Consider the following 23,759-nt stretch of genomic DNA (forward strand, 5'->3'; position numbering starts at 1 on the left):
AAACTCACCCTCCCTCTGTGGAAGATGCATGTTGACTCTTTCTCAGAAGGTGTAAGAAATTCAAAATGGAGCTGTCTAATATGTTCATGCCATTTGAAATTCATGCTCCCCCTGTGGAAGATATATTCCAAATCTTCCACAGGGGTAGTGTAGAATAGAAATTGAGTGATAGCAAAGACACTTGCAATATAGGGTCCAAAATGGCAAGAAAAATTGCTCTTTTACTTGATGGAGTCACAAATTGTGCAACTGTATCGTTGTTGTTTTTGTTTTCCTACAACTTTACTTTTTGAAAAGTTTTGAACACATACCGTCTGCTATTTTTTGCAATCACTAGAATCCACAACATACTCATCTATCAGGGCACAGTTCTTTAACTCTGGTACATTTGTACCTTCATTAAATGACCTTTGAAAATTTGGGTACAAAAACTCATACTCTGCAATTTGAGGTTAAATTTTGCACTATGGTTGTTAAATTGGGGTTATTGAACTATGCCATTGGGATGAGGCCACTGTGGACTGTGGTCCATAGTAAATCATTGTCTGTGTTAATTCTAAGAGTAACGCTACACACAAATTCTATAAACATGTAGCTTGGTATGTTTGTTGATCACTTGTGACCAACTAGTTCAGCAAAGGAAGACAAAAACTTCTGTTCTATTCATTAAGGAAAACTACAAAGACAACAACTTCCGTTCATTTCATTGAGGGAAAACTACACTCAATTCATTAATGCATTATTATGGATGATAAAAACAGTCATTCATGATATCTCTGTATTTTTCTTGACAGATTTATGTTTGCAGAACACTTAAGGCTGACTAGCATAGCAGGGGAAACACCACTAGCCAAAACCCTATGCTCATTAACAAGTGAAGTAGAGAAGGAAGTCGGAACACTGGCTTCCAGACTGTATAGAGTTGTACGCACAAAACCTATAGTGGGTAAGTGCAGGAAAAGCATCGTCTTTGTGAACTGGTTGTGAATGGACCCAGCGCTCCTCCAACAAACAATCGGGTGGATATTGAGCTCTGTATTCTACTCTTAACTCATGAATTTGTTCTGTGTACAGTACTTCTGCTTCTGGAGTACTGTGTACGCAGCGCCCTGTTGGACTATCAACGTACAGGTCATGGTCGTGTGGGTAGCAGCAATTAAATTTTGAAGTGGGCGCAGTGTACCACATTTGTCCATGGCCAAAGTATCCAATGCTGTCCTAAATATCTTGACATCAGGTGCCAGCTTAAGCTCATTGGATAACAAATTCCATTCTGGTAATGTTTGGTGCAGCGAATATTTCAAACAATCTTTATTGAAACTGGATGTCTTGTAAGTCCATTCATGCATGCAGCGAGAGTGTATTGTGTATTTTAATTTTAATGAATTGTTCTATGTTGCTGGGTGTCAGTCCCTGTGATTCCTTGTAATACTAATCAAACAAAAATATTTTTTGTCCTCGTTAGCTATTCTTAACAAAAGTTTTAAAATTATTATATCAGAGATCATTTCTCCCCTTTTCTGCCAGTATGGACTATCCCTCCTGAGCATATTTGGCTAAGCAGGATACACAGAGCTACAAGTGGGAGGTAAACTGCTACCTTGGCACCACCCCGTCAGCACTAATGCCTTAATTATAGCCTTGACATAAAAAAAAAGGAGATTCATAAGCAAAATATTGATCTGTAGATTGACCAGAAATGTTATCTTTCACCTTCGACTGAAAATAACTGAAAACAACTTCGCTTGTAATAGCTTCTTGAAAGAAATGATTTAGTTTCAAACTTCAGATCATATATTGGAATGAGTGATCGTCACATCTCAGGGGGTACTTAGTACAAATGACCATATGGGAACATGCCGCAAACATGTAGCATTTTTGGCCTTTTGGTATAATTAATGAGCCATTTTTTTAACTTTTTCAAATATATTTCCAAAATTTTTGAAATCTAATTTTTAAAATTTTGACTTTTGGTATATCGATGAGTCCAATTTCTTGACAAATTGGTATATTGATGAGTCCACTTTCAAATTCTCAGTGGTACACCCCTACCAAAACCAAACCACATTAGGTTTTCAGTATTTTTTACAAAGTTTTACTCACTTCCAACTTTGACCTTCTCTCCGTAGGTAAGCCGAGGTGTAAACGAGTCTGCTGCATTCCAAGATTTCTCATAACCACAGTGGTGCTTGCATGTTTCTTAACTGGAATATTACTCAAATTGAACATAGATGACCACAGTGAATACGACAATAAGAATATAGCCATGCTGGTAATGCTGGGCATTGTAGGATTATCATTCTTGCTAAATATCATCAATATTGTACGCTTACTCTTCCATCTTGTGTGGTCGCCGCACACCCGCATCACCCGTGCCGCCAATCACGACGGCCAGCTCAGAACTGAAAACTTCCTGCGGGTGCTGAAGAGCGAGGCGGACACCTTTGCCGGGTTGGTGCGGTGCGTGGACGCTTTCCAAGGCACGTCGACCAGACTGGTGATACTCGTGGACGGTTTGGATTCGTGTGAACAGGAGCTGGTTCTCCATATTCTCGATTCCATAAAGACGCTGTTTTCGTCTCAGGACAGTCCGTATATCACCATTCTTGCCATAGATCCGTATATAATTGCCAAGGCGGTGGATCAGAATCTGCACACTGTCTTTAAGGAATCTAATATTCGTGGTCATGACTATCTAAGGAATATAGTACACTTGCCGTTTTACCTAGAGGTGGGCATCAAGCTGAAGGACGAAAAAGAGACTGCATCCACGAACCATATAACTCCGTCCGGCTCTAAGGTTGGTATTAAACTCTGTCAATATTCCCATTTTGTGTTGATTTGTTAATCATTCATTTGTAATCATTGATGAAGTCTTATGAGGAGAAAGTGTCACATTTTTTTATATATATTTACCGTCATTGGGTAGGAAATGTGTCATTGGCCCCTGAACATATTTAAAGGAGTATTTCGTGATCCTAGCATCCTGTATTTATGTCATTTTTCATTAGATATCCACGAAAAAAACCTATTCCCAAAATTTCAGTTGATTTCGATTTTGCGTTCATGAGTTATGCATGATTATGTGTATTACACTGCTCCATAGACAATGCGTTGTAATTTCGTTCTGGTGCACCAGAACGAAATTCAAATTTCACGATATCTTTGCTAAACGAATTAATCTGCAAGAAATATTTTGTACATAACTATTATGTAGCCAGAGGTTTCCAGTGATATAAAAATCTCAACTTTTTTTGAGAAAAGTGGAGGGATGAGGCTGTGGATCACGAAATGCCCCTTTAAAGCAAAAACACATATGTAGCTGCTTGGCAGTTTTGTTTTAAATATGTTCAATGGCCACAAACACATCGGAGGTTTTTCCTGCCCAACGACATTATGTAACTGCATTAGCTGCCTGGTGCACAAAAGGGTTAACTGCGATTGTTTGACCTTAACAGTTCACACTTTTGTGCACATGGCAGCTAATGCAGTTAGCATTTGTGTGCTCAAAGTAGTCAATATTAGAGATGAATAGAAAATCAGGAGATATTTGCAAACTATTCCTGTGAAGGTGGGAATTTTTGTGGTGCATTATTTTACTTTTCTTGCTTTTCACATCCCAAACAGCTACCCTGAAAATATCAACGGACAAATATATATGTGTTAAGTGTATAGTCAAGAAAGCATAGGATCACAAAGTTAAAAAGATGTGAAACAGTTAAAAACTGGTGATGCACAAAAAAAAATATTGCAGTACTGTAAAAATTTTTACAGTATCTTTATCTTAGCATATTGCTTATTGAACTAAACTAGCCAAAATTCTCCATAGTCTATTTGGTTTCTTCGAGAAAATGGCGTCCAGTATACGTATATCTGTATATGCACGAAGGAGCTCCGACAAAGTGCTGACGTCACACTCTCGATGAAACCCAATTGACTATAGCAGATATGCATCGTCAAATTTCACAAGACAATAGTTGTAAGTTAAGGCCTAGGAGCCAAATTCAAAACTTTAACATCCATGGATATTATTTTGTTCCAAGTTGCTACTATACCCAAATGATGAGCTTAGAAAAAAACTATAGACAGAAACTGATAGCAAATTTCACAAGAATTGAAAGAACAAGGTATGATGAATAAAATACGAACTCTTTGGAAGAGCACAGGAATTAAAACGTGACCAATATACAAGTATGAAATTTAAAGAAAACCACCAACAAAAATAACAGGCATATTTGTAGACATGTGCCTATGAAATTGTCATCTTTTGCTCAAAGTGTGCCCTTGTTTTTGTTTGTTTTCACGTCAGAGCTGTGCACTTTCTGCTTATTGTGCTTTATTTGTATGGCTGTTTGTGTGGATGTGCATTACAACACTATTGAAAAAAAAATGCATGAATTAGGATGAATCAAATGTGTCAAACCCACCCCTTATGTAAAACAATCACAAATATCAGCAGGGTCAATCCAATTTTGCTCCTAAATTTGTGCATGGGTTGCAAAGTCAAAGACCTCATTTATGCTGGTTGTAAATAGTGGCGGTGAAGCATAATCAGGAATGATTCATATTATTGTCTATTTTATACTACTGGATGACTCAAAACATTCATAACCTGGTACATGAAAATGTTCACCAAGTTTAATTAACTGTCAACCTTTGATTCTTATCTTCAATTGTCAAAATATGAAATGATGTTAGAGCAGCATTTCAATAGTAATAATTAAAATCCATCTGCAAGAGTGTATTGAACATCAAAATTGGATCCAAAAACAAATTGGATGAAAAATGGTCAGCACAAGGTAGTTCTTATGTAATCTAGATACCTATGCCACATACCTGTAAGTTTATTAATGTTTTTTCAATGACTGCCTTCATAGGGAGCAATTTTTCCCCTTAGTCCAAAATTTAAGACCCTCAGTGTAAGGGTAGACAAGGTATTGTTGGTCGAAGCAACCAAAAAAGAAAAATTGATTTTCATTATCTAAATCAATATATTATTGAAAAATAACACTTTGATCTTTTGCAAAAGTTCTTTCTACAAATCATATATTTTAAAAACGTGCATGATTTATTGTTGTTAATGAATTATGTACATTTGTCAAAAGTATTGTTGTTTAAGCTCTCATTACAACATAACTCAAGAATCACAGGACCTATAAAAGTGTATCTGTGATATTTGAATTCTTCTACATGCTCGCTATGAAATGATCAATGCAATTTTTGCCAAAGCTCACTACCATTCGCAAGATGCTGTGAACTACATGTACCAAACTGTAACAGTTTAAAATAGTTGCTAACCTTAACTATACAAGTATATATACTTCTGTGAAACATTTCCGAGATTATTGCATATTTCTGTTTGACATTCTTCGTCAGAAAAATATAATTTTTCTTCTCAAAATTCTCTTACACTTGATACAAAATGAAAACTATGAAGCCATCAAGAGCTACCTTAACCTGAGCCAGTGCTATCAAGCATCCGGCAGCTATTACAAAGCAGCACAAATCGACGCCCAGCCAGATCAGCTGTACTTGAGCCATTATTTTATTTGCCTATGAGCTTTAAGACCCAGAAACAGTCTTATAATGGGGCAATGTTTGATATCACAACATAGTCAATATACAGTTACCTGGTGATTTGTATGTCTGCAGCGGATTCCTTGCATGCGTCATTGCATGGTGTACAGACATCATGTTTGACATGTCGTACAAGGTAGTTTTTTCATCATGTATTGCTATAAATATTCTTTGGTTTGCATTTTTGTGTAGAGACATACTAAAAGTGCTGTAATTTGGTCAATTTCATGTTGTTCATCTTTTTAGCTTTTTTAAAATAAAAAAATACATTTTTAGTGATCATTGCTATATCCAGCAATTAATCCATGTATAGAACATACTTGACTTGTTGCATTAATCCATGGATAGAATTGAATGACTAAAAGTGCTGTAATTTGGTCAATTTCATGTTGTTCATCTTTTTAGCTTTTTTTGAATTAAAAAAATGCATTTTTAGTGATCATTGCAAGTTCATCTATCTCCAGCAATTAATCCATGTATAGAACATGCTTAACTTGTTGCATTTATCCATGGATAGAATATATTTGAATGACTATAATGTATTTTATGTAGTTTCAAACAGCATGTAGGAAAGTAGCCAAAACAGGCTGATATTAGATAAGAATGTGGTTGCTGAAACTATCCATCTATATCTTACTTGTCTTGTCTATTTTAGTAGAATTGCCTTTGAATCAAATGTGATGAAACTATATGCTTTTGCACTATTCTACTAGTGGCAATTAAAGTTATGTAATAATCGGATTAACTACCATAGCAATGGTGAAAACACTTTTTGAATATACCGCGCTGCACTGGTACATTCATGTGGTACCTCTGCCTTGAACCACATCATGCTGATCACTTGCACCTGTAAGATTAGTATCTTTGAAAAGAGCGGTATTGTATTCAATACTATGATTGCAGACATACGCAGGTGATGAGTGCAACCTGCTTGTAGTGCAACGTGATGTATTCAAAATTGTTTTCACCTATCACTGTGGTAGTTAATCCGATTTAGTACTATTTTCAATCTAGTAACTCATCCAGGGATATTCGCTGTTCCTGTCCATCCACTGATGTGTGTGTGTCCTCATTTGCCATTGTTTCCAAATACAGTACACCTGCCATTGTTTACAAATACACACTAGACTCCAAATAATTATAGCACTTAACTGAGTTCAGAAACAAAACACCCATACAAACTGTCGATGGCTATGATATGAACAAACCTAACTGTCATGGTTGAAAAATTCCACCATTACCAGTTGAATACCGATTTCTACCTCCTTACGTATCCTTATTTTTCAATGTTCTTACTTTTTTCCATATCCACTAGCTTATATACTGTACGCTGGATGGTTATTCATTGGCCCTTAAAGCTGTATGATATTTGATTCCTTTAACAAAACCAAAAAAGTTTTACTAACAGTATTTTCAAAATTTTGAAAAGTTAACCATTATTTAACTGATTTTCAATGTGTACTTTTGGCAATTCCATTTCTCTTTTTAGTTTCATAATTTGATAGACATCTTATACTTAAAGTATTCTTTATTTTAATACTGAAATATTTATTTAATATCGATATTGAAATATACACTACAAACTCGGAATATTGACCGAGTGAGGTTAAGATTTCTACGAGGCCGTCCGTATCTCATGGCTGCAGATCAATAGCTGTATTGTTACATCACCAGAAAGTCAAACAGGGCCTCAGATGTCCAAAAATATTTGCTTTAAATGCTAGATGACAGTTTGTGTAAGTGTAGTGAGATACACTATCTCTTGACCAAGATTATTAAACAAAATTGAATTTCATACACGACAAATAAAATGCATACCCTTATCTGTATGCATTGCATCAACGTAGTACAGCATGAAGATGGGTTGGGAAAAAAGTGTATCTTGTGTTTGTTAAGTATTCTGTACAGGGTGACAATATCCCTCGCGGGACGGATGTTACTCATATTGCTCGGTCGCCCATGGCAACAACCTAAATTGGAATAGAAGTGGACTGGGCAGCATGCCGGAAGCGTCCGTACGGAATTCAATTTCACTCTGTACATGACACTAAAGGTACATTGGAATAAGGGCCTCAACTTGCTCAAGATCCTTCAGTGTGTGTCAGTAGAATAAGAATTTAAACTTATGGGCAACATTTTTGTCACTTCCAAGCATCATCTTTCTTTTAGGTAGCGTACCTGTAATTGATTATTAGGCTATTTCAGTTAAAACAGAGAGAAGACATGACTTATTCTCCCATACAGGGGGTGTATATTTCAAATGGAATCACTCATTCAGTAATCCATTTGATATTCACACCCCCTGTGTGGAAGATAAAGGTCACGTCTTCCATAGCTGGTGTATAGTTTTCAACAAGAATACCCCATTTCACTAATAAAGGAGATGAATCGGTAATGTGGTGGTTCTTAGTGTTACTCTTACAATAATATAATGAAGATTGTTACAAATTTGTATCCAAAATGGAAAGTTGATAACTATGCTTTCTTTCCCCTCGAGTATGATAGTGACATATTTGTGTAGTTTGCTGGTCACGGTATCAATTTATCATGTGCTCTAACCTAATCCAGCATAGCATATGCACACACATACAAGAGCATTTTGTCGGAGAATTGTGGGTTAATGTATTGTTCCATTCCTCAATTTGTACTTCTGAGGTCCTGGGTTCGAGCCCCACCAGTAATTCACGGGTGGCTTTATGTGCAGAAATGTTGATAAGCAATGGGCTGAGTAACCGATAAATGCTAAAAAATACTTCTGTTGTTTAATATGTAAGAGAAGTGTTTTGTTAAGTATGTTGACTTGTTAACAGAATAACACCTTTAAATGTGTATTGTGCAAGGTACTGTGAGGAGGTATATCACAAGTGTGGTGCAGTGGAATCAAGAGAATTGCCATTTTTAATAAAAATTTGTACATTTGCCCAATTTTGATAAAAATCCTCCATTTAGCGCATTCAAATTGTAGAGAGACAGAGCATTTTGAATTTACGTATAATACGCATTTAAATTATTTATAACTTTGAAAGAAAAACAATTTACAAGTTGAATGTTTATTATGTTTGATTTTAGCATTTGTGTAATGTAACCAAGTTTATTTTCAGTTTCTGTTGTTTTCAGATTTGAGGAAGATTTTTTTGTTGTTATTTGTTATTCTACTAGATATTTTCCAACAGATATGTTTGTTGACTTTTTGTTATATAATAACATAACATTTGCACTTTTCAGGCGTCGGCAGACTCAACACCTATTCGTTCTCCGCGGCCTGTCTCAGGCCTCCCCAGCATTCCAGAATTACCCGAAAACGAATCTACTTCCAACTCAAAACCTTCTGAAAATTCATCAGAAGAACCGTCAGCAAACTCTAAACCTTCCGAAAGTTCATCAGCAAAACCATCGGCAAATTCTAAACCTTCCGCAAGTTCATCAGCAAAACCATCGGCAAATTCTAAACCTTCCGCAAGTTCATCAGCAAAACCGTCAGAAAACTCTAAACCTTCCGAAAACTCATCAGAAAAGTCTGGCAACAATATACCATCATCAAATGGAAAGAAAAAGGAGGTAGTTGCCAAATTTAGCATGGGATGGCATTTTTTATTATCATACTCTCCTATATACATGTAGCTTGCCCTGATTTCTCAACTTGCATTCTGGATTAATGTCATGAAGCCTGCCCTCTTACTGACTACATAATTTACTAACCATACCAACTTCTTCAACATTCCACTTGAATTGGTGTTTCTGTACCAAACTGTGGGACAAACTATATAGAATTTTGATTTTCTAGCCTCCTACTAAACCACTTACATCTATTTTCATTAAATGGGCTATTCCATTTAAAATCCACACTACCCCTGTGGAAGATTTAGCTAAAGTCTTCCACAGAGGGAGTAAATGTTTTGAATAGAATAGACAATTGGGTAACTTCCATTTGAAATACTCACTCCAGTTGTGGAAGATGTAGGTAAAGCCATTATACAGGGGGAGTATGGGTTTCAAAATGATTAACTCTGACCAATTACATTTGAAAAACATATTCCCCCTGTGGAAGGTGTTTCCAAAATCTTCCACAGGGGTAGTGTGGATTTCAACTGGAACAGCCCAATGGTTCCCCAAAATAAGCCTGAATTTGGCCAAAGTGCAGTCGACATGTGCAACCTGGTATGCCATCTTGAATACATTGTGTTATTAGGGGACCTGATTCCTAATGACATACCTACTCTAGGAACCAATAGTGTAGACATCTCTAAACCATGCATTGTACTAACACTCTACATGCTTCATCTCCTAAAAGGAGGACTTACTGCTTGCTACACTTTGGTTTCATTCACTACCTCTCTTCCAGCATCAATGAAATCATTCACTGCATTTTCAGATTTGAGGTTCTTTCACTTTGATAAAGCACTGATTTTGCATTTTACCAACTTGTTTTTGCTGAACCAATAAATGGTATCAGCCTATATTAGTGTATGTTACTTATTTACTAACTTTCTTACTTACTTACATTGTAAACTAATTATTCGTAAAATACTTGATTTGTTCCAGTTAGCCACACTATATAAGCCACTAGACTCATTACACTGATCCATTTAAAATCCACATTACCCCTGTGGAAGATTTGGAACATATCATGCGCATGGGGAGTATGAATTTCAAATGGAATGAACTAATTAGGCAGCTCAATTTTGAATTTCATACATCCTCTGAGAAAGATTTAACCTGAATCTTCCACAGAGGGATGGTGAGTTTGAAATGAAGCTGCCTAATGTGTTCATTCCATTTGAAATTCGTATTCCCCTTGCAAGTGGAAGATATTTCCAAAATCTTCCACAGGGTAGTGTGGATTTTGAATGGAATAGCCCATTGCCAGTGACATAGTTCCTTAACTTCTATTCAATACCATAGCTCAAAACGAGTCCTCAAGATGTCAAGTATGAGTTTTTGTACCCAACACATTCAAAGGTCATAGGTGAATGTACAAGTATACTGGGTTTAAGAACTGTGCCTTGGTAGATGAGCATGTTTTTATTCTAATCATTTATCAGGAATTTTATCAAAAATGTTGTACATGAGGAAGTATCTGTGACAATGGATAACTGAAGTGTCTGTATTGCTAGATGCATTTATGAATGGTCAGAGCTTGCGGCAGGAAAAGTTAGCAGCATATATTGTTCAAAATATGTCTTCATGACAGGTGCCAATAATTATCATAGGGATACTCTACTAGACAAATCTCGCTATTTATCCATCCTCTTCAGAAAGTCAATGGACACAAGCCCATCAGTCTGGAACATTTGCATTGACCTGTAATCACTGATGCCAACACCGCGCCTTAGGCGCACAATTGGGCTACTTGGCGACCACTTGCCGCTACTCAAAAAAGCATGCTGCTACTTGCCTAAAATTGGGCTACTTTTGACAGTGTCAGGCCGCGGCAGTAATTTCATGTATTTTCCTTTCAATTTAGCCGATTTATAAAGGTTTTGAGTCTCTAAAGCTCCAAATTGCAATTACAATGGGTTTTGTGACCATTTATTGATTGGTTAGTAACTTCCTAGTGAGTACCGGAAGTTTAAAAGTCAAGTGCTTTTCCGCCCAATTGGGCGATTTGCGTTCTAAATTTGGGTAAATCCGCCCAAATATCCGGTATTGGGCGCTTTTTTGGAAGCTTAAAAAATTGGGCTACTTTTTTTGGCAACACTGCCTGTAATGATAAGCTATGATAGAATCCATAGAAAATTGCTCACACAGAATGATGTACACAATTAATATTAATACAGGGATGTGAATCTTCAAGAAATTTCCTGATTTTTTGTACAAAGTAATAGGGAAATACATGTTTTCAAGAAATGTTTAAGCAGTTTTCATCCCTGTGAGTTAATACATTCCTTCAAAATCCAGTTTGTTTTTTACCTCTTCTGCACATTGCAATATTGCCAATTTTAAAAGAGGCATGCAAGTCAAATGATAGACTATTTTGTGTAGTAGTACATGTAACTATTAAACAAATTCTATTGTTATTGTAACGCTATATTAAATCCAATTTTCCTCACGGAATCTTGAGTTCAGGATTCATTCTGTTTTCCTTCGAAGGAAAAGGAAGTAGGGAAAAAACGTTGCAGACAGGAAGACAGAGAAGCCATCTTGTCATATTTCTGATGGATACGCATACTTTGTTTGATTTATTATACGTCAAGAAATAAGTGCAGTGTTCAGAGCTCAGTATTTGGCAATATCAAAACTGTCAACTAATGCGATGCATGGAACATTAGTACACACATAATGTAAAGTGCTAACTCTGGCTTTGTATAGCTGCCATTTAGTTCTAGTTGGCCTTCGATTATTTGATTTGTAGGGTTTTTGTTTGTTTCAATTTCAGTGTCAAAAGTTGTGGCAGGCAAAATAACAAAAAGATTTGTTAAATGCTTTGTAGATATCTATATAAATATGAATATTGTGAATGTTTTTGATGAGCTACTTCTATTCCAATAAATGTGACCAGTCACATCGGAAGGGGGACCTTTGGGGCAAACTGCTTCTCATAGACGTGGATGAAATCATGCATGGAAAATAAAGAACATAAAAAGAAGTCATGATTTATTTTGATTTATAAAATCTGAAACCCTTGATCAAGTGTTGTCTCAAAATAAGTTGGTAATCTGACATTTTTCCTGCAAAGTTTAGCCTTTTGATGCGACTGGTCAGTTGTCATTGTTCATTGAAATCGTAGGTTGAGAAATAAGCAATAACATAATACAGGTGTTTCAGCCAATTTTGATTTAAACAAAATATTCCAGGCACAATATAATGTGAACATTGAATGTGGGTTTTAAAAGGGCATTTTGTGATCCACAGCCTCATCCCCCAACTTTTCTCACAAAAAGTTGAGATTTTTATATCACTGGAAACCTCTGGCTACATAATGTTTATGTTCCAAAAATTTCTTGCAGATTATTTCGTTTAGCAAAAATATCGTCAAATTTGAAATTACAACAGTGGCCTATGGAGCAGTGTAATACACATAATCATGCACAACTCGCAAACTCAAAATCGGAATCAACTCAAATTTTGAGAAGAAGCTTTTTTCATGGATATCTATTGAAAAATGTCATAAAAAGAGGATGCTAGGATCACAAAATACTCCTTTAAACAGTTGGTAGCACATGACTGAAATTTCATTGTTTCATAATTAAACTCAAAATAAATGTGATGCGATCAAGCTGAATGAGCCTAATGTCAATCAAAATCAAAATTCAGATTTCAATTTCATTACATGAGTCATTTTCAGAACTTAAATTATTTTGCTTAAGGGGTGGGGTATGAACGTTTGGACAGTATTTATTGTGGGACATTAGAGCACATCAGACATATCGAATTGCATTCTGAATACGGAGAAAAAAACACCAAAAAAAAATAGGTCTTTTTGGGAAAAAAATCCATATCTTCAATATGAAAGGTCAAAATTTTCAATTGATCATGCCTTTCCTCCCAGCTACATACACTTTAAGAATATATCATTAGATTTATAAAATTTACTTGAGGACTGTTATATATCAAAATGTGAAAATATCAAATTTTAATAATTTGTCATAAAATTTGTATTATATCGTGAATTTCAAAAATGAAAATTATTTGATATCAGAAAGACATTCTTCAGTATTCAGAATGCAATTCGATCGTCTGAGGTGCTCTCATGTCCCACAAAAAATACTGTCAAAACGCTCATTCCAGATCCCTTAAAACCCATTATAATTAGACTTACGGTTGCAGAGATATGGTCATTGCTTAAAACAATAAATTACAAAGGAAGTTGAATGAAACAGTAAATGACAAAAGAAGTTTAATACTATTATTGGCTATATCTCAAAATCATTGTTCCCGACATCCTGCATATTTCAGTTGATCACATCACAAATGCTCAATAAAAGATACTGTTATTCATCACAGCAAGAAATACTATGATTTGCCATGTTACTTTCTCGCATCCTTTACAGTATTTCCGCGATAATTCTTTTGATTTTGATCGTACAAAAGGGCAGCTTTAAATACTGCAAGACCCGACTTGAAGCCTTAGTCTGTCACACATAGCTAGCTATCGATTAGAGTTGGCTTTGTAGCATGCAGCCAGCCAGCGTGATGCTAGTTGGTCTTCAAAACCCTTTTTCCCTCCTAGTTTTAATAGTGCTTGCTTTTCGCTTTCAAGTGGTTTCCCCCTTGTGAGTTATTGTGTTGTGGATGCAGCATTTTAGCGACTAGTAGTTGAATGTAATGAAGTGGATGCATGAGTATAATGCTGCTGATGAACTGTGTTGCTTGCTTGCTAGCAACTGTGTGTAGTTCTTTCACCCATGCAACTGTTTGCATCTTTAGCTTGAACCTTGTGTTGTGAATATTGAGAAACATGCAGCTTGGTTGCAATTTCAACATAATTGTTTAGTGTGTGAAAGAGAGTGTTATAAGTTATTTGTGTAGTTTGCTTGTTTTTGTTGGGTGTGGGGTGTGTAAGGGGGTGTGCCGGGGGTGTGGGGGTATGTGTGCTTGCAAAAGCAGATAAATATACTGTAGAACTCCATCTACGTGCATATATTCTTCTAAATGAGTGGTTGTGTTTTTGCTTATGTTTACGAAAGACAGACATCCTCCACAAAAACATTGCAATAGATTGGTCTTACAATAATACATGTTTGTACAGCCGCTTGTATCAGTATTCGTAATAATATAGTTCCTCAAACTTCAAATGTTGTTTTGTTGGAGGGTGTCTGCATTTTGTTTCTTTCATCAAAAAAAACCAAAAACAATTAGAGGCATTCATGCTTGTAGATGAAATTCAGTAGTATGCACATCATAGTACATCATGGAACACATCAAACTGTTTACAATAAATACGATCGAACCAACATTTGCCACAAGAGAGAAACAAGGAAGACTGATACAGAAAGAGATTGGGTGTGTGGGGGGTGTAAGGGAGAGAGGAAGGTAAAATGCAAGATGAATACGGGCATACAGACACACACAAAACAGTCAGACAGAATGACTTGAACAGAAAAAAGATCGAGGCATAAAGAAGAAAAAGGATAGTCAACAAGAAAGATGCAGGAAGTGTAAACAACATGTTTGTAGAAGCTTAGAATGTGAGATCCTGCATGCTCTGTATCCATGTAGTATAGTAATTAGTCATATTTGAGGCAAGTAAGACGAATAGTTTCATATTGAATATAGACTCGTAGTAGATTACACATGTTTAACACATCCCATGCATCCCCAGCATTATATCATGCATTATGTCGTCTTTTCCTGGATGGCCATTGTTTTGCAGTTCGCTGCAGATTATCATTAGGAAATACAGCAAATATTACCATTAGGAAATACAGCAGAGATGGCATTGCTTTACTGTAATTTTTTTGTAGACTAGTATCTTTTACAGTACAGTGAGTTTTTACTCTGATTTTTTTTCTGTTTTCCAGCATTTTAGTAATTTTCCTCATTTTTGGTCTGTGGCTTCTCACACCCCTGTTAAAAACAATGGACACTTTCAAAATAGGTGGGCTATTTATGTCTTGTAGTCAGGATCACATAAGTACAACGTATGTCTTAATCTACTCCATTTTGTGTGTGTATTACATTAGATGCTAAAAAAGGAAACATCTCATAAACACAAGATGGATAGGTCTGGTATAGACATGGCAGTTGTTATTGTATCAGCGAGTGTTCTCTTTATGTTTGACCCATTTTGTGTGTGTCAAATTACCTTTGGGCACGTAAAACTCATTTTGCGGTAGGTTAGCGCTGTCAATTTGTTGATCCGGATGTTACCCGCACCTGTGAGGCACTGTTAAGATTGGCCGACTTTGCCATTGGTAACCAGTTGCTATGGCGATACGGTTGTCATGATGAAAGTGGCTGCTGTGCACATGTTAAGAAAGAGCAAGATTAAAACAAAATCTAACTACCTTTATTTTTTTCCTTTTCTGAATGCTACTGTTATGAATGATTAATCAGCATTGGTTTTTTGATGAAGCAACTGTTATGGTTTGTTAATGCACTGAGAATGCTTGTGAAATTCACTTGATTAAAACGATCTACTAAATTGAAAAAACATTACCCTAATCATAACTATTGTTTTATTTATTTTTGTAGCATGATCTGGCAGGGACTATGAGCAGTCCCTTGTTAGGTAAGCAGTCATCCAAGGACTCCGACCATGACCATGATCGTGACCATGACCAAGACCCAGGAGCATCTATATCAGCGTCCCCAACAGGAGCAACGTCACTACCCGTCACTACGCCAACACAAGGTTCCTCAGCAAGATATCACACAGCAAAAGACGTCTCACAACTCTTGTCCTCGGACGAGCAATTTAGTGACCTCAGTCCTCGCACCATGAGAAGACTGCTCAATATAGTGTCCATCACAGGTATGAACGAATGACCTTAATCTCCTACAGGGGGTGTAGATTTCAAATGCAGTCACCCATTCAGGTAACCCCATTTGATATTCCCACTCCCTGTGTGGGAGATTAAGGCCATGTTTTCCATAGGGCCTTTAACTGGAATAGCTCATTTTTCCATTACAATAGATAGCATATTTTCCACAAGAAGAAAACACCGTAAAGAAGAACAAAGCTGCAAACAAAATTAATCAAAACAAAAATAAAGTCATAAAACCCCCTGAAAACACTTGGCAACATCATTGTCTTGATCACATCACATATGGGTCCATACCTTAATACCAGTATGCAGCTTTCCCCAGCTTGGCTAGGAAATCCCTCATTCAGTGGGAGCTTAAGCATTGTTGCTTGCAGCTTGGCTGGGGAAGGCTGCGCACTGGTAAATATGTATGGTCCCAAATGTAAAATCAGAAATTTTGTGCTATAAGCAGAGATGTAAGTTTTCAGGGAACTTCCTGATTTCAGGAACTAAATGGATTTATAACGCGTTCATACCATCAAAACAAGATGTTCAAGGCGCAATACAAAAGCAGTTTAAAAAACAAAATTACAAACTTAGAAAATATGTGTAGATATACAATGGTGAAAAAAGAAGGAAATGGGATTTTGTTTTAAGAAATGTATAGGTATATGTGAAAGATGTGAAAATATTCTTTTCAGACCGATGCCAGGTGTTTTTTAACTTACATCTCTGCACAAGGAGGTAGCCAATACTTGTATGATCAGAAGTCGCTATCAAATTAGTTTTGGTATCAAATATGTGATCCACTGTGACAAAACCAGGAACAAGGAGCATTTTTGACATTTCGTGATCTGAATGACAATAAGCTTTAAAGTGATACCAAAATTATATAAATAGCATCAATACTTTTCAAGATATGGATAATTTTGTAAATGATACCTTGATATTTTTCCCATATTGCTATTCTGAGTAATGTGCCAATTAGTTTCCTGTCTTACACAGGATTGAATAGGGATTATTATAGTTCAACTGTTATTTAGTGATTAAATAAACCTCTTTTTAATAAGTACTTTCAAGGATTTCAAAGCACACTTAGTCCCACAGTCAAATGCCATGAAATTAAGAATTCCAAAATTTCATTTTTTTTTATGGGAATAGCATCTTTAGAAGCCTATAACTCAATAACATGTCTGGCGACTTGTTACAGGTTTTGTTGGAGCTGGTCACATATATCGAATATATAATAGCTCTTACATGTATCTGTTCTCTATGTGAATAATCAAGAAATCGCCAAACCATATCCTATTGTCTTTCTAAATTTCAGGTCGACTACTGAGGGCACACAGCATAAACTTTAATTGGCAAACCCTAGCCAAGTGGATCAACATGACGGAGAAATGGCCGTATCGTATGTCTCGACTCATAATTTACTACCAAGACAACGAGGACGGAATTGATGATGAGTGTCCCCTCAGGGTGCTGTATGATAAGTAAGTAACCCCATTAATATGTGATCCAACATTTTAAAATTCAGACCACATATTTTGTAACTTAAAGGACGGTCTTATTAGTGATACGCCCATATATTTGAAAACATAATGTTAAATTTTTATGAAAAGCAAAAGTCTTGTTTTTAATGCATTATTGGCATTTTTGTAAAAAGGGCATGTTTGCATCAGGCTTTACATACAGGTCTATGGAGAGAGTGGTCATTGAGGGCGCTATCACCTCAGGTTTTGTTCAGTTTTAGGTTTCTAGAAAAAACAACCAAGTGTGTTTTTTTTTTCATAAAATGTGCTCAATCTGCGCTTCAAACATATGGGTATGGCATGTAGTGGGCTATTCCAGTTGAAATTCACACTACCCCTGTGGACGATTTTGGAAATATTTACCACAAGAGGAATTTTTTTTTTTTAATGTAATTGGTCAGAGTTAATCATTTTGAAACCCATACTCCCCCTGTATTATGGCTTTACCTATTATCTTCCACAACTGGAGTGAGTATTTCAAATGGAAGTTACCCAACTGTCAATTCTATTTAAAACTCATACTCCCTCTGTGGAAGACTTTTGCTTAATCTTCTACAGGGTAGTGTGAATTTTAAATGGAATAGCCCAATATAGTTCACTAATAAAGACCTTGTCTTCAAAAAATAAACATACTTTTTCTCAATGGTGAAGAAACATTGGTGTCTGATTAAGCAAAATAAAGACAATTTTATAAAAAGTTCAGACTTTGCATCTCTTATATAAGAGCTTTATTTTGATGTCAATTCCATCAAAATGTGACTTCAAAAAAAGTCATATTTCTAGTGTTGTTTACAAAATGCGTATTTTTTGAGAAAGAATAGGACAAGGAGTCTTATTAATCAGCTGTGGGTCCAGAAAAAGACAACAATTTTCATAATTTTTCAGGGTGTCTTGTAAATGTGTTAAAGAGTCACTTTTGGCATGCTGCATATAGCTTTTGAGCAAATTTATACTGAGCACCTCGCATTACCACAAATTCACCTTCAACCGCATTTTCATCCTCCCACATTCATTGGGTCGTTTCTATTGGGCAGTAAATGCAGGGTAACGATTCACAGGCCTGTGAAATCTCCACTACAGAGCGGAAATCCGCTTTTTTCATTTTTCTGACCGATTTCAATTTCCGCTTTTCAAAAATCAAAAGTGTGTCTGTGTACTTCTGATAGCATTACATGTGTGTCGCAATAAAAACGACTGGGAAATGAGATTAACGATGCTTGAAAGGTCATGAACCCGGCCCATACCCGGGTCATGAAACGCAGGTCATATATAACATCATCGCGATATTCTTTGATTCCTCGTTCTTACTCATTGTGTAATATGTTTGTTTGGGAACTTCGCCCATCGGAATGAGTTAAAAATGTCGCTTGTGGTACCTGTGGGGAAATACTGAAATATGTGATTGTTCGTAGCGATTTTCAATCCGAACCATCCATCGGAAGTTTCACATTTGATTTCATAAAAATCATATGGAATTAAGAGAAGATACATCATGGCTACCATAAAATGTAATTTTGTCGATTGACACTCACATTTAGGCCATGAAATGGAAGCTTATAATCTTCAATTTATTGCTGGTGAAATATGCACGGAATAGCATTGAATTTGTACTGTAGTTTGGTAGGTAAATTTTCCGATTTTTTTCGAAACCCACTGGTTGGTAAATTTTCCGCTTTTTTTTTATAAAGCCATTTCACAGGCCTGGATTCACTACTCATGTATTTAGTGGTGAAGGTGGAACATGGAAAAACAGTAGCGTGATCAACGGGAAATATATAAATAAACATAATTTTTCACCAGGGTTGTTGTGCAAATAATAAATGTGGCAAGCAGAAAAAGTGATCCGCCCAGGAATCGAACCCAGGAACTCAGGTTTACGGGGAGGAGATTAGTTTAGGTGACCACTTATATGTTCAAATTATAACCAGGAAGGTGGAAGTCCAGAAAATATATTTCATGACCTTCAAGGTCAGATTTTGAATACTTGTGCTGTATTATAGTAGGCTAACTTCCTGTGTCACCCACCAAATCTTCACCCGAACTGTTTCTCATGAGAATGTTACCACATATTCTCCACTATTAACCACCTCAAAAGGTTGATGGCGAGGTTCACTCGCATCACCGCGCATTCACCTTCACACAATCTGTTTCTACTGGAGCCATTATTCCTCGCATCACCCTGCAGTAACTCGAAATTCGCCCCCACTTGCTCAGTAGAAACAACGCTGATTGGAACCCAACAAAGCCCCAAAACCCACATGACACCTCCTACCTCTGGATAAGGAGAGGTTGGGGTTCCAATACCCCAGGGACTGCCTTTTGAGGAGAGCGAGAGCAATCACTCTCTACTGCTCTCCTTAAATCTGATTTAGGAGAATGATTTTTAGCTCTCCTTAGTTGACCATTCTCTCCTTACATTCTATTGTGAATGCTCTAAACAGCTCTCCTTGAAGGCTCCAGAAGAGCTGTTTAATGCTCTCCTGCAAATTCCAAAAGACAGTCCCTGATACCCTCCCCCTGTATAAAAGGTGGTTGAGTAGTCAACAAATAAGATGCTTATAAATTGTGGGATAGGCTTTTACAACGGGAATTCATAACAATTAGTGGGTTTTTAGCGGGTTCGCCGTCGGACAAGTTTAGAACTGTCTATTTTTTTCTTCTTTAAGCCAGTTCTAAACTTGTATGACAGCAAATCCGCTAAAAACCCACTAATTATTAAGATGCTTATACTTCTTAATGTGATTCAATCAGCTAACCACAACCCCTCTGTATATTTGCACAGTTATATGTTACATTATGCAAAAGATAACACATGTGATACTTTGTGAGGGTACTTGGATGTGAACATTGAGACTCATCATGAAACTTAACAAAAATGACAAGTGAGCCAGTCATTGTCACTTTGAATCAACGAGTCTACACGATGGTGGTATAAATAGAAACAGTCAAGTACTCCGTTCTTACGTCATTGTGTAACAGGAGCAAACTGTGTTTATTATGAGCGGTGATTGCTTATTACTTACAGCCTTTGGCAAAAACAAGCAGAGTTTGGGCTTATTATGTCTGTTCATTCACCTTACGATGTGAGCCAGCGTAGAGACAAGAGTCTGCAACTAGTAAAAAGTGTTTCATACTTGTCCATTTTGTACATTGGCAAGAGTTTGATGCAGGCATTGACTCGGTAGTCAACTGGCCTATTGATTTGGGAGCCCGGCCCCCCAACTCAACACAAAAATTGACAACCATGAGAGTTACCAAATAGCGCGGAAAAGGGGTATTTTTTTTTACCAGTAGCAAGGACCGTGAAATTGGGAAAATCGCGAAATTTGACTGTGAAATCAGCAAAATAGGAGGTATTTAATTTGCACCGTCCACGAAATTTGGATAAAAGGGGCACTTGGGAAAATCTGTTAATTTTATGTCAATATTTAGTGTCACTGAAAAGGGGTGTTTGAAATTGTAGTCATTGAAAAGGGGTGATGGAAATTCTAGTCATTGAAAACCACAAAAAAGGGGTTGTTTTTGGCCAAATTTTGTTCTCGATTTTGCATGAAAAATGGGGGTAAATTTGATGAAAAATCATTGCAAAGGGGGTCTTTAAAAGATTTGGTAACTCGCATGGTTGCCAACTTTTGTGTTGAGTTGGGGGGCCGGGATTTGGAGCAACTATATTCATTGGGGCTAATTTGAATGCGATTGTAACATTTTGTACCACCAATCATGGGTTGCAATGGGCTGGCCATTCCAGTTGAAATCCACTACCCCTGTGGAAGATTTTGGAAATATCTTAAATAGAGGCGTACTCCCCTGTATTATGACTTTACCTAATATCTTCCACAACTGGAGTGAGTATTTCAAATGGAAGTTACCCAACTGCCTATTCTATTTGAAACTCATACTCCCTCTGTAGAAGACTAGCTAAATCTTCCACAGGGGTAGTGTGGAGTTCAAATGGAATAGCCATTAGCACTAATTTGAATGAGATTGTAATATTTTGTACCACCAATCAGGGGTTGCTGTCAATGGTAGCTGTCAATGAAGTTGACCCGTTTCCATTGACATGGTTAGTTTGGTACTACACTGAATGGGACTACTTCACTAGATTTGCATACAGAATTACAAAATGTTGGTGTTGTTGGCTCAGAATGGTCTTCTTTCATATTGTTGTACTTTCCACAATGACTAGCAGTAGTAACAAATATGCTATTCAATTCAATCAATTTTAGATAGATATTTGCTAACCACTCAGCAGGAATTGAACAAAACCCACTTTGATTAATAATGTGAGCAATAGGCTATTCCAGTTGAAATATCTCCACCCCTTATGAAAGACATGACCTCAATCTTCCACACAGGGGGTATAGATTTCAGATGAAGTCACCCATTCAAGGAACCCCATTTGAAATTAACACTCCCATGAGTGGAAGGTTAATTAAGGACATATATCTTCCATAAGGGGTGTATCTGGAATAGCCCAATATCTACAACTCACTGAAGTTATGTATTTAACCCCCTGAGCACTACCTGCCGATCTAACATTGCCTCTGATTGGTCAATTACATGATATTTTCAATTTGATCACCAATCAGAATGGTGCTTTGCAAATAATTCATCCCAATTTTTTTGTGTGGTGAAATTATTCTAACAATGTTGCTGATTGCGCCAATTGATAATGAAAACTTCTTTTTGGGCAATCGGCAGGTAGTTCTCATGTACATTTTTGCAGAAACCTGAACTGATTATGTGTTCATTGGGGTTTTTGTGTGGGGGGTATGTGTGTGTTGTGAGAAAAATGTGTACTTCCATTTTAAAAGAAATTGTTTTCTCTTTCTTTTCTTTGTAGTATTGCTGAAGAAATTCCACTGCATAGAGAGATGGAACCACTGTTAGAATTGGACCAGGACCAGAGAAGCTTTGCGTGTATCTGACCAAACATACCCCGTACTTACAGCCGGGATCTGCGCCAGTTCTTGCCTTGTACATGCAACTTGGATCCCTACCTCAGGAAACAAATTAGAGGTATGTAAGCATGGCTCGTAACATTTTGTCTCCTACTTAGAAGCAACTTACCAAAATATAACCATGTTATCGAGGGGATACTGTAAGAAGACAGTACCGTAAAAACTCGATAGTTATCATATGTGCTCACTATATCGAGCGCATTTGAAAACATGAAATTGTACTAAAGTCCGGCGCTTTACCAACTGAGCTAAACGGCATTGAGACTTTTATTTTTTGAAATTTTATGAGGCTCTTCATGTTTTAAAAGCACTTGATAGTAAGCATATATGCTAACTATCAAGTTTTTACGGTATCTGCTATTATCTGCTCTGTAGATATTTGACAATATCTGCATTCTATATTATACACAAAGGACATCTGGCTGATATCACAGATGGGGCCTCCTTATACTTACCCTTCATTATGTTGGCAGAATCCTCATTGTGCCTTTATGTGGCTTAGTTTAGGTTTAGCATCAAGGGTTACGGTTTGTGTTTACCGTATTGTTTGTAATAAACGCTCCCCCTCTAATAAACGCCCCCTCCCAATTTTTCTGTGAAAAATTGACAAAAATGCAAACATTTCCATGCCATATCGTGTAGGTAAGCTTAAAACTTGCATCAGTCAAGTCAGTCACGATTGCTAAATTGAATGGACAAAACCTATTATGACTCAACTCCCATCCATTTCATTGCCTAATTATGGTAGAATTTCACTAATTCCATGCACTTACAGCTGTAATTTTGTTGTATTTCCCACGAAAAATATCATTTTCTGTGGGCACCGCCATCTTGTATAGTCGTAAATCTCTCCTTTTAATAGGAGCACCATCGGGAAATTGGACCCGATTTTAAAGCTTTTTTCACTGACAATTCACTTCCAATAAACGCCCCCCTTTTGGAAAATGCAACGCCCCAGGGCGTTTATTACAAACAATACGGTAGGTAGGCTGGCATTCAGGGCTCTACCTTTTCTGTTGTTTTGTCACTAGCCATTTGGGGCGTTTTCTAAGCCCGACTACAAAACTTAACAATCTCAGTCTGACATTGAAATTCAACATGCTAATCTCAAATTGCAGGGATGTAAGTTTTTAGGCTTTTGTCTGAATTTATGCTCTTTTGTAGTCCAGATTTACACAATTTCCTTAATTTTCAGCCCGATTTAGGGACATTCTGGTCATTTTCACACTGCTTTTTCAGGCTTATTCAGGGTTTTTGTCCAAAGTGGACTTTCATCCCTGAAA

General features: G+C 36.8%; 1 protein-coding gene across 1 annotated transcript in view; it reads left to right on the forward strand.

Annotated features, from left to right (window-relative positions):
• The window catches only part of LOC140160606 (kinase D-interacting substrate of 220 kDa B-like), a 193,419-nt gene that overhangs the window by 157,169 nt on the left and 12,491 nt on the right, over positions 1 to 23,759 (forward strand). The window contains 8 exon segments of the mRNA XM_072183850.1: positions 795 to 946; positions 2,130 to 2,800; positions 8,803 to 9,135; positions 15,712 to 15,991; positions 17,311 to 17,476; positions 22,359 to 22,429; positions 22,432 to 22,465; positions 22,467 to 22,534. Coding sequence (XP_072039951.1) covers positions 795 to 946; positions 2,130 to 2,800; positions 8,803 to 9,135; positions 15,712 to 15,991; positions 17,311 to 17,476; positions 22,359 to 22,429; positions 22,432 to 22,465; positions 22,467 to 22,534 — 1,775 coding nt within the window.

This window comes from Amphiura filiformis, chromosome 9, assembly GCF_039555335.1.
Source record: "Amphiura filiformis chromosome 9, Afil_fr2py, whole genome shotgun sequence".
In the NCBI taxonomy this organism is placed as follows: Eukaryota; Metazoa; Echinodermata; class Ophiuroidea; order Amphilepidida; family Amphiuridae; genus Amphiura; species Amphiura filiformis.